The sequence below is a fragment of the Haematobia irritans genome, chromosome 2 (genome assembly GCF_050003625.1).
Source record: "Haematobia irritans isolate KBUSLIRL chromosome 2, ASM5000362v1, whole genome shotgun sequence".
Classification (NCBI taxonomy): Eukaryota; Metazoa; Arthropoda; class Insecta; order Diptera; family Muscidae; genus Haematobia; species Haematobia irritans.
Window position 1 is genome coordinate 6,462,887 of NC_134398.1, and position 11,927 is coordinate 6,474,813.

General features: G+C 34.8%; 1 protein-coding gene across 3 annotated transcripts; it reads right to left on the bottom strand.

Moving 5' to 3' along the window:
* Positions 1-905: 905 nt before the first annotated feature.
* LOC142223350 (uncharacterized) lies at positions 906-10,232 on the bottom strand. Of its 3 annotated transcripts, none has more exons than XM_075293218.1 (3): positions 10,081-10,232; positions 1,267-1,615; positions 906-1,144 (listed from the first exon to the last, which is right to left on the bottom strand). In XM_075293218.1, exons 2-3 carry the CDS (start codon positions 1,593-1,595, stop codon positions 1,030-1,032), a joined length of 444 nt encoding a protein of 147 aa, XP_075149333.1. In that variant the 5' UTR covers positions 1,596-1,615; positions 10,081-10,232; the 3' UTR covers positions 906-1,029. The 3 variants fall into 3 exon arrangements, with proteins under 3 accessions (XP_075149333.1, XP_075149332.1, XP_075149331.1); XM_075293217.1 differs by having other exon boundaries at positions 9,871-10,231; XM_075293216.1 differs by having other exon boundaries at positions 9,956-10,229.
* Between the last annotated feature and the right edge of the window lie 1,695 nt (positions 10,233-11,927).

Here is an 11,927-nt window from a genome sequence, read left to right on the forward strand (position 1 = left end):
CACCGATTTACACGCGTTTCCCTTGACCAAATTTTGACCGTATCATCCTTTAACTAGCCGAAATTTTCGCTACCCATAAGAAATGCATTGCTATATATCAGGGATGGAAAATGCAATACTATAGTACTTTTTTCAGTACCGTAGTACCCCCACGAATGATTTAGTTTCTATAGAAATTTTTGTCAAAATTTTATTTCTATAGAAAAGTTTTGTCAAAATTTTATTTCTATAGAAAATTTTGTAAACTTTTATTTCTATAGAAAATTTTATCAAAATTTTATTTCTATAGACATTTTTGTCAAAATTTTATCAAAATTTTATTTCTATAGAAAATGTTGTCAAATTTTTTGTTCTATAGATAATTTTGTCAAAATGTTATTTCTATTGAAAATTTTGTCAAAATTTTATTTCTATAGAAATTTTTGTCAACATTTTATTTTTATTTACCTACAGAAAATTTATGAAGTACCATGAAGTACAACTGTGGTAAACGTGATTACAATACTACGGTAGCCTTTGTACAATTAAAAAGAATATATATTTAAAATTCAGTCTAAAGGAGATCTTGACAATAATCTTCCATTGGAATTTTTGTTGAAATTTAGTGAAAAGTATACCTTTTTTGTACTTTCTTAAAAATTGTATTTTCCATCCCTGCGATATATTTGCTAACGAAAATTCTGTGAGACGTTATTAACGATTGTTTACATTTTGCTCCCATAAGAAATACATTACAAGACTGTGTTATCGGCGCGCAAACGGGGTGCAAACCGGGCCTAAATGTTCTTCAATCAGAATCGGTTTTCGTTCCTTTTACTTAAATAATTTAACTTATTTTACGATATGTTCCTATACACTCGTTTTTGTTAAAGATAATACAGTTGGCAAGTGGGAAACAATATTACTTAACACTATAAATAATTTTATTTAATTTAATAGTTATAACACTGCACTTAACACTCAGTATCCATATAAAAAATGCACAACAAAATGATTAATTGTACATCAGCTGCTCTATCAACTATGTAATCAAAATTGATCTACGTCATTATCGAGATTTTTTGTTCGAGATCGTTGCTTCGAATTCATCAACACCAGACCATTGACTCCAGAACTATCTTTGGCATCTCCGTAGCGTTTAGAACTGCGATAGGCAATGGAATGTGAAAACCAATGATGGAGATGCGAATTGGCCAATAAAGAGGGAGAGAGAAAAAAAAATCAATCATATTAACAACTTCACCAATATTTCATACTCAGCTTTACCTGTGGAAATGAAAGCTTCTTTTTTTGTTCAAAATTATTTCGTTTTGTTGTTGTGGGTTCTTTTGTTGTCTTCTGTTTAACGTTAGCTTGCTGTATTTCATTGATTCTTCATTTTCTTTAAGTAGATTTTTTGTATAATAATCGGTCCATGACTCCCTGAGTGGTAAAAGTTTGGTTGATAATTTTGATGATTTATTACTACACCATAGAGTGTAGGAGTTCCAAAATTTATTATTGATTTGTGTAAGAGATGTGTGCTTAGAATCCGAATTCCATAGCTCTGGATAGCCGCATTCCGATATAAGGTAGTCTGGGGTTTTAGTTATCATTATGATGGAGATGAGATGGGCTAAAACGGGGGAATAGTTTTCAATAATTATTTTTTGTTTTTGAAGAGTAAAAAAAAAATAAACTTTAAAATTGTTTAAAAGTAACAAAATATATATAAAAACAAAATAATTAAAAGTTAGCATTTTTAATTGAAGTTCTTATTCTAAATATTTTTTTTTAATTTATTATTATTTCAAAAAATTTTCGATATAACACTAAATCAGACTTTGGTATATAGTCGCATCATCACCCATTCCTAATAAAAATAAGTATCTGCTATTCCTATAAGAACCGCTATTAAAGTAATTGTGTTTATATTTAAAATATATCATTTTATAATTTCCATTAGTCACTTGATTTAAAAATGAAGAGTTTAAAATAGAACAGAAACTTCATAGCGATGAGTCACATTGTGCGATATTTAGACACATTGTCGCCTTTTCTCATCACAATGCCTTCTAGCGTCATCGCACCAACTCCTTAAAAAAATAGAAATTTAAAAATAAATGAACCACACAATTATTAGGCCGTTTCATTGGGATGTAGTACATCATTCATGAACGTCGCATAATTAATACTATTACTTGAATATTATGTCCAAAAATGCCGGTATGCACCCCTAGCGTAGTTTTCGCTATAGGCCGGTATGCGCCTCTCATGAAATTTTGCACTATCCATAAGAAATACATTGAAGTTTTTGCTACCGAAAGTTCCGAGGAGCGTTGTTATCAACTGTATTCACCAAAGGTGCCTACAGAGATCAACATAGGCTTTGGTACTTTTCAACCTAGTATTCTATCAAACGTTCTAATCGACTGTTTGCTGCTTCCATAAGAAAACTGCATTATTGACATGAAAACGAAATATCAGCAAGAAGTGTAGATCTGGCTTTAAGGTCGGTATGCACAACTAGACGAAATTTCCGCCACCTATAAGAAATGCATTGCTACCACTACCATACAACAATATCCCAGCAAAGAAAGCGTCTCCAAAAAACAGTGAAAATGTTCTTTTTGGATCCGGAAGTGATGCAAAATTGGTGCAGAAGCGATGAATTTAGCATGGGCTTGTCATAGAACGGATGTCCACCATTTAAACAGCTGTTACACTTAATTTGCATCACTTCTTAGGGTGTGATCCGAATTCAGTGTTTTGGATGTGAATTATAAACTAACTAACTATTAAAACTAAATAAATAATTTATTTAGTTTTTAATGATTTTTTATGCATTCTAACATTTGTCGGAAACGTTTACAAAAATTCGAAATTTTTATAGAATTGATATTGATTTTTTTTTACAAAATTTTAATAATTTGTACCATTTTATTAATTCTTACTCAGTTTTTAACTTATTTGAAACAATAAAAATTACCCATTAAAAATATGAAAAAGACGAGTTGTAAACAATTGATTTAAAATAACTTCCTCTGTAGTTAAACTAAAGAACATATTTCACTAAAAAAAAGCATGCCCGGTTCCAAAGATTTTGTCTTTACTTTAAAAAATTTGGTATTGATTCCGAGCGAAAGAAGCGGAGAATACAAGTAAGGATACTTTTAAGACACAATTCTCTTTTAAATTCGGGTTTTGTGTACTTGCTTCTAGGAAGCAAATTTTAATTTTTCGCTTTTTCAGCTTTTTTTCTTCATATGCTATTAAAGTCCTTTAAAAACGAGTTAACGACAGCTTTATTTTCCAAATTAAGACTCTATACCCATACGACTTCATTGAAAAGTTTATCGACTTTTGTACAAGGAAAAAAGCTTTATATTAGAGAAATACGTCTTCTATGCTAAGCAAAATTTGCATTCGTATTTTAAAGACATGAAATCTTTGACCTCACGACAATATTTTTTTCAGTGTTGGGAGGACATTTTTGGAAGTGTTTTTAAAGTTGTTCCTTTAGAAAAACTTCCAAATTTTTTTGCTGGGATCTTTTAACATATAAAATTGTAAAAATTTTATTTCTACAGAAAATTTTGTCAAAATTTTATTCCTATATAAAATTTTGTCAACATTTTTTTGTCAAAATTTTTTTTCTATAGAAAATGTAGTCAAAATTTTATTTCTATAGAAAAATTTGCCATTATTTTATTTCTATAGAAAATTTTGTCAAAATTGTTTTTCTTTAGAAAATATTGTCAATTTTTTTTTTATAGAAAGTTTTGTCAAAATTTTATTTCTATAGAAAGTTTTGTAAAAATTTTATTTCTATAGAAAATTTTGTCAAAATTGTTTTTATATAGAAAATTTTGTCAAAATTTTATTTCTATAGAAAATTTTGTCAAAATTTTATTTCTATAGAAAATTTTGTCAAAATTTTATTTCTATAGAAAATTTTGTCAAAATTTTATTTCTATAGAAAATTGTGTCAAAATGTTATTTCTATAGAAAATTTTGTCAAAATTTTATTTCTATAGAAAATTTTGTCAAAATTTTATTTCTACAGAAAATTTTGTCAAAATTTTATTTCTATAGAAAATTTTGTCAAAATTTTTTTTCTATAGAAAATGTTGTCAACATTTTTTTTCTATAGAAAATGTTGTCGAAATTTTATTTCTATAGAAAAATTGTGTCAAAATTGTATTTCTATAGAAAATTTTGTCAAAAAATTTTTTTTCTATAGAAAATTTTGTCAAAATTTTATTTCTGTAGAAAATTTTGTCAAAATTTTATTTCTATAGAAAATTTTGTCAAAATTTTATTTCTATAGAAAATTTTGTCAAAATTTTATTTCTATAGAAAAAAAATTGTCAAAATTTTATTTCTATAGAAAATTTTGTCAACATTTTATTTCTATGGAAAATTTTGTCAAAATTTTATTTCTATAGAAAATTTTGTCAAAATTTTATGTCTATAGAAAATTTTGTCAAAATTTTATTTCTATCAAAATTTTATTTTATCAGAATTTTATTTCTATAGATAGTTTTGTCAAAATTTTGTTTCTATAGAAAATTTTGCCAAAATTGTAGTACCTCTTAAACGGAGAGAAATATTTTGCAAACTCTACCAAACAGTAATAAAATCTATGATTTTTGGTAGAATTCTACCAAGTGGGGCAACCTTGATTGCTACATATTTGCTAACGAAAATTCCGTGAGGCGTTATTATCGATTGTTCACATTTTGCTCCCATAAGAAATACATGGCAAAACAGTGTTATTGGATTTTGGAAATATAATGTGAAGGAGGTATAATAATATGTCTGCCAGGGACTTACAGCTTAAAGTTCTGTATGCAGTTCTACCGGAAAATTCGTTCGCGTACCTATAACACAGTTCACTGGATGTCGTATGAGAGCAAAATGTAAACAGTCTATAACAACGCCTTTCCTATGGGTAACGGAAATTTCGTTAGAGCTACATAACGGCCTTTAAGTAATACATGCCATAACTTCAATATGGGCAAGTATACTGGCCTTTAAGGCACCTCTAGCCAAATACCAGCAAATAATGCGCTTTACAGACTATCAGTTATTCCGGACGGAATGTCGGTGTTTGTAAAGAATTTTACAATGTGTCGGATCGATACGACTTGTCGGCGATGACTAAATAATCGGTAAATGTGTTATCGATCCCATAAACATGCAGCAGTATCGATTATGCCGTCGGACTTAAATTATAATGTGCACAATATATGGGATATGTTCGACACGAGCACTGTCGTCCGGAATAACTGATAGTCTGTAAAGCGCATAATAAGGAATTCATCGTCATATTTGTTCAAGAAAATTCCGAGAGTACTATTAGCGTTTGATAACGTTTTGCTACCCATAGGTTCATGTTATCGATTGTTTACAATAACAATACCGTTTTGCCCATGTAGGGGACAATAATGTAGGATGTCGATAACAACGTGGCATAACATTTTTGCAAATGTAGCAATGCATATCTTAAGAGTGGCAAACTTCCGTGAGCTGTTACTATCGATTGTTTACACCGTTGTACTTTTGGCATACAGACGACATTTAAATTCTTTTTTTTTTGTAATTATACTTTGCCAATTCAACAATGATAATTAATATATGTATATGTACTTATATATTATATACTGTACTTATATATTATATTATATATCTATTACAAGGTGTTAAACAAAGAACTCTTAATATAGTCAGCTTATCCATAATGGAATTTTTTGTACATCTTATCTTTGATAAACAACAGAAATTCCTCTAAAAAATATGCAATCTCAAAAAGTTCTCTTAACATCGCCATACTGACTGACTGACTGAATATTGTAGCAGTCTTTTATTGTTTGTCGTATATAAATTGCGAGATTTGTTGTAGGCGTTTTTTAAAGTAGCTCGGTTTTGTATTTGAAATTAGCATACATAAATTGTGGGATATCCTCACCAAATATAGATCAATATACACAATCTTAGAACAAACATGTTAATAATATTAATAAAGTTTTTTTTTTATCGAACTGCTACAAATACATTTGTCAGTCCCGCATTCATTCACGTAGCAAACCGGTTCGAAAAAGTCAAAGCATTAATAAGTCTTTCGTTTTGTCAATACAATTTAACAATTTGCTGCCAACGAAAAGTATTTTTAAGAAAAAAAAACAACGTTGATAAAAATTCTTCGTTTTTTGTTTGAATTTTATAGCCAATGGTTGATATCAAATGATGGGTATAAACAGGCCATACATTTAATGTGGCTCACTTTTAGTCCCGGTTTCTCAATACAACTCCTTCTGAGCTGCATAAGCCTGAGAAATTGTAAAAATAACCGTATCATGGTAATAAGGAAGTTTTGCAATGTGTTTAGCCAAAACATATTCTTAAAATATTGTTTCTATTGTGTTACAATAGCCCCCAGTTTATGCTCTTTCACTCGAAACTAAAATATGTAGGTAGACGAATTTTTCTTGTGAAAAACTCTGGAGTATGTCGATAAAACAGTTTGATATACAGCCAAAGAATTTTGGTAGTAGACACATCAGAAAAATTTGCTAATAGAGCAGAAAATTTTTCTGATGTGCAATAATCAAAATTCTCTGGGTGTATAGTAAAACTGTTTTATCGACATACGGTAGAGTTTTTCACAAGAACTTTACATCGTATTACATCCAATATGGATTTTTTATAGCCTAGTATAAACCTCTGGCGGAAATTCCGTTTGCAAGCCGATAATGCAGTTTAGTCATGTATCTTTTATGGGAGCAAAATGTAAACACTCGATAACAAAGCCTCACGAAATTTTCGGTAGCAAACTGTAATGTATACTAGGTTCACAATATCTCGCATTTGTGAGACTTGCAAAACATCTTTCCATACAAAAACGAGATACGAGCAATAAAGCTTCGAAATCTCCTTTTTGACGTTTGAAATCTGGGCGTGCTTTCGATAAGATTTGGATATCGTATACGACTCTTTTTCGATGTAGTGGGGATTCTAAGAAGTGCCATCAAATTCAAAGAAATATTTGCATGGTACGAGTCCGACATAAAGCAGAGGTTGTAGTCACCGGCTATGCAGCTTATGCGAACATTTCCGTTTCTTATGGGAGCAAATATGGATTGAATCATGAAAGGTGGGTATTAAGTTCGAGTTTAGCCGCTATAACCAAATATTCAATAATACAAGAAATGAGAAGGTATTACTTGCACTGGAGAGGAATAGTGTGAGTGATTTTATTATCGACTGGATTGAGGGGACTACCCCAAGGGGGTGTGATATCACCGTTACTATGGTTACTCATAGTAGATGAGATTTTTACTCTTCTTCACGACATAGGAATAAAGGTAGTGTTATATGCGGACGATATTGCTGTAATGGTGTCAAGGAAATTTCTGGACACTATCTCAGATATAATGAGTGAGGCTTTGCAGGTTCTATCCAACTGGGCAAGGAACTCCGCTTTATGAGTTAACCCAAAAAACACGGAGCTAGAGCTCTTCACTAGAGCAAGGAAAACCACCGGGTATAAGGACCCACAATTTCAAGGGACGAGATTGAGTTTCTCCAGATCGGCCAAGTACTTGGAAGTTATTTTGGATTCTAGGCTGAACTGGGTGGAAAATACTGCAGTCCGTCAAAAGAAGGCCTATGCGGCACTTTATGCGTGCCAAAAGCTGGTCGGAGAACGCTGGGGGATGAATCCATCCCTATTCCACTGGCTTTTTACAGCGGTTATAAGACCAGTAGCCACCTATGGCTGCCACGTCTGGTGGACTATTGTGAGACATCGGAACCATATACAGAAATTCAGCAGGATAAACAAAACGGCTCTCATTTAAATGCCTGGATACCACATTGGTGAACTTCTCTCTTATCACTGAGTGCTGCCCGATTTCATGTTAAGTTCAATTACAAGGGACCTCCTTTTTATAGCCGGGTCCGAACGGAGTTTCACTTGGCAGTGAAACTACTTAGAGAAGCTTTTGAAACCCTCAGAAATGTCACCAGCATTACTGAGGTGGGATAATCCACCGCTGAAAAACTTTTTGGTGTTCGGTCGAAGCTGGAATCGAACCCACGACCTTGTGTATACAAGGCGGGCATGCTAACCATTGCACCACGGTGGCTCCCAATGTGGTATCACAATGGACTGAATAGTCTAAGTGAGCCTGATACATCGGGCTGCTACCTAACCTAACCTACATGTCTGGAGCGATGAGGACAACCACCACTGCGGCTCTAGAGGTTTTAATGGGAATTTGCCCGCTTGATCTGCACATCAGGAAGACTGCCGAGGTGATACTCATGAGACGGAGGAGCTTGGACGGACTATATGGAGACTCGGCATGTATATGAGGGCAAGCTAAGATTGATTATCCCAAGTATAGACGACTGGGAGGAAAAGCGTATAACTTTTGGAGATCTGAACATTTATACGGACATATCGAAAATGGCTGAAGTGGTATCTACTGCAAGGAGCTAGGAATCAGGGAGTCATATAGAATGAACAACGCATGCAGCATCTTTCAGGCTGAGGTATTTGCTATTGCCAAAGCTGCGGAGCTCCGTTTGATGAGGCCGATATTTAGAAGTGATATCGGCTTTTTCATCGACAGTAAGACAGCAATGAAGGCCTTAGATAATACGAACATAACGTCGAAGGTAGTCAGTCGCTGTCGTGGAAAACTCAGAGTTCTCACGAACAGCATAATATAACTCTGCGCTGGGTACCTGGACATTATGGAATAAGGGGCAATGATGAGGCAGATGTGCTGAAAGGTGCACGCGGCATGGATAACATCATCACGGACGTTTTCCCCCCGCTATCTTTCAACGTCAAATATAATGATCTGTGGAAGGAACGATGGACTTCCTCTGTGGGTTGCGAGCAAACCAAAGAGATATGGAACGATAAGAGTAGTAGAAACTCAGGATCTCTAATGGTGACGCATAGAGTGGATTTGAGACCGTTAATTGGCATAATAACAAGACACAACACACTTGGGTAGCACATGATAAGGATTGTCATTATTTTAACAAAATATTGGGTTCTTTTTCTTTCAGGATTTTACTGAGGTACGGGACTGTAATCTGAAGGATATACTTGTCTTTATCAAGGTTTCTAGATGGAAGACCTAGAGAACCGTATTCTTTTCAAGAACGCAAGGGAGATGTGACCGACCCTGGCAGAGGAAGATATATGTCGAAGAGGAAAGAAACAACCATGAGGAATCACAATGGACCAACATGGTTCAAGTGGACACCATTTTTTCTTTCTACGGATTTGGTGTCATCTTCAATAACCAAACCTAACCCATCACAAAATACTTTGAACGGAATCAGTATACTGCCAATTTTCATTACAATTTATAGGAATTACAGCTACATCAAAAAATACGCTAAGCTGACAATATGTCCAAAAGGTCTCAAGTTGCGTCAATGAATTACATTGGTTGAAATGCATGTATTTGTGTCTGTGTCTCTTTTGTGGTGGTTGCGACATTTAAGCAACATGGGTCTTATCTCTGTCAGTGGGTTTGAGACCCAGTGTTTAGTGTTTGGTCATATTACTCAGTATCAGTATGCACCTAATTAATGTGTGAGAGACATATAAAAACACCGTCACTACCATTAAAGGCTTTCCTGAACACGTATCTTGTCTTACAAGAAATCATTTGGAATTTTTCTTTGTAACATTTCATTAGCACTCAGGTGATGCAGCCATCGGCTTATACCTTTACACATATACACAATGGAGGTGGGCATAGAATGAAAGATCCATGAAATGTACATACATCGTACAATCGCCCACCCTAAACATTTGCGGGCTTTCACCTTCAATATCCGGCGTTTGGATACCAATCATACCTCAAGAATCAGGAAAATCACTTTCACTTGACAATTCATAAATATACAATCCAAAGAGAAACAAAAACTTCCAATAAGGTCTAACCTTTTTAGCCGGTGCCGATGAAATTAATTAATAATGAAAGTCGGTATTTTAAATAAAATATTTCGCATTTATGTTAATTTAATCATTTCCGAGTTCTTAGGTAGGGGAGCCAGCAATCAAATTACTTGTAATCTTATGAGTTCTCTATGAAATCTGAAGTTTCTTTGTATTTGAGTTTTATTTTGCCGCCGCGTTGTTGTATCGAATCGATCGGCAGCTGTTGCGTTCGCTGCTCACTGTTGTGATTCTTTTTAGAAAGCCCGAATGCAACTGATTTCAGATTTCTTGTGTCTTGGCTGTTTGAGGGGTTTGTTGTCTGTGTTGTTGTGCTTCTTGCCTTCTTTCCATACGACATTCATCTTAACATGGCTTTTTTGTGACGGTTGTTGTTGTTTTTGCTTCGACTTGTTTTTACGTTCCGATATGTTCTTTGCACGTGTATGTGAGAGTGTTTGTCGGACGCACAGTGATGCGAAATTGTTGAAATTTCGTTATTGACAGTGGAGAGCAGTTCAGAACTAGGGACTAGAATCTTATGTACCATCCACCATAGATTGCGTACAAAGTTCTTCCAAAGACAGTCATCCAAAATCGAATTATTTGAGTTGTGATTATTGTTGTTGTAACAGTTTTTAATGAGTTTCATCCATTTTGTTCTAGGCTTTGGTACTTCAGCTAGTATCCAGATCAAGAAACTCTGCGACAAGGATGGGATGTACCCAGAGTGATTTGTGGTGGTGAGATGGGTAACATAGGATTAGCTGGACAAGCGAAAAGGTGACTTATGGCCCTTGGTTACAGGTAGGACACACGTCAGATACGCTGCTATCGATCAGTGATAGGTGGGAATTGAGGCGGTAGCACTTATCTTATCTTAGTTGAGCTAAAACTACCGCAGTCTGGCGTGGGAGGTCTCTCTCCTCCGGTGCTATGGTCGGTGGTCGAGCTCCGAGAACAGGATTAACCTTGTAGCTTCTCACCGCTATAGCTACAGTAGCTTCATGAATCCTGTTCAGACCTGTCTGGTATGCTGTCTGATCAAGAGGCTCTCTTTTGCAACGCTGAAGATCAACCCTTACATTCCTGGGTGGTGGTTGCCTCTCCGCAAGATGGTGATTTGGATGGAAACTTCGATAGCAACCCAAGAGGTTCTGCTTTGACAACATGTAATTGTTTCGACGCACTGGGATGATATTGATCAACTTTAATCAAGGGATGTACAGCGGAGACATCCTGTCGCAGTTCTAAGGGCAGCGCTCTGACAGGTCTGTATGTTATTCCACTGCGTGTCGCTCGTTTACGGTGTCCACACTGGTGCTGCATAGTTTACCACTGACCGGCCAATTGTTGAACGAATAATGTCCTAGCGCACATTTTTTTCCGCCACTATATTCTTATTATTACAGAATAGAGATCTAATATGATGAACTATGGCGAAGACAATGGGTCTTAGGATGGTTGCGAGCAAACGAAGTTGATATGGGGCGAAAAGAACCAAAGGAAATGCGAAATTTTAATGTCGATGAACAGAGAGGAATTGCGGCCTTTTACACACTCGGGAGGCACATGGTAAGAATAGACCTTAAAGATTAGATGATGTCTGGACCCGGAAGTTACGGAAGACTCGTATCACTTCCTGTGTCAGTGTCCAGCATTATCCTTTAGAAGAAACAAGATACAGGGCTCCTTTTTGTTTCAGGCTTTGCGCTGATCTGCGGGAGTGCAGCTTAAGGAAAATACTTACCTTCATTAGGGCCTCTGGTTGGTTCTTCTAAAATTTCTTTTAAAGAAAACGGACAGGTGGAAGTGGAACTATTCCAAAAGGGACCGCATCGGAAGGAAGAAGATGGAAAGATGGGGGAATCACAATGGACCTTTATTGGTCTAAGTGGACTTTAATTCAACACAAAATTGATGTCATCCTCTACAACCTAACTTAACCTGCATTGCTGGAGTTCGATACAAAGTTCCT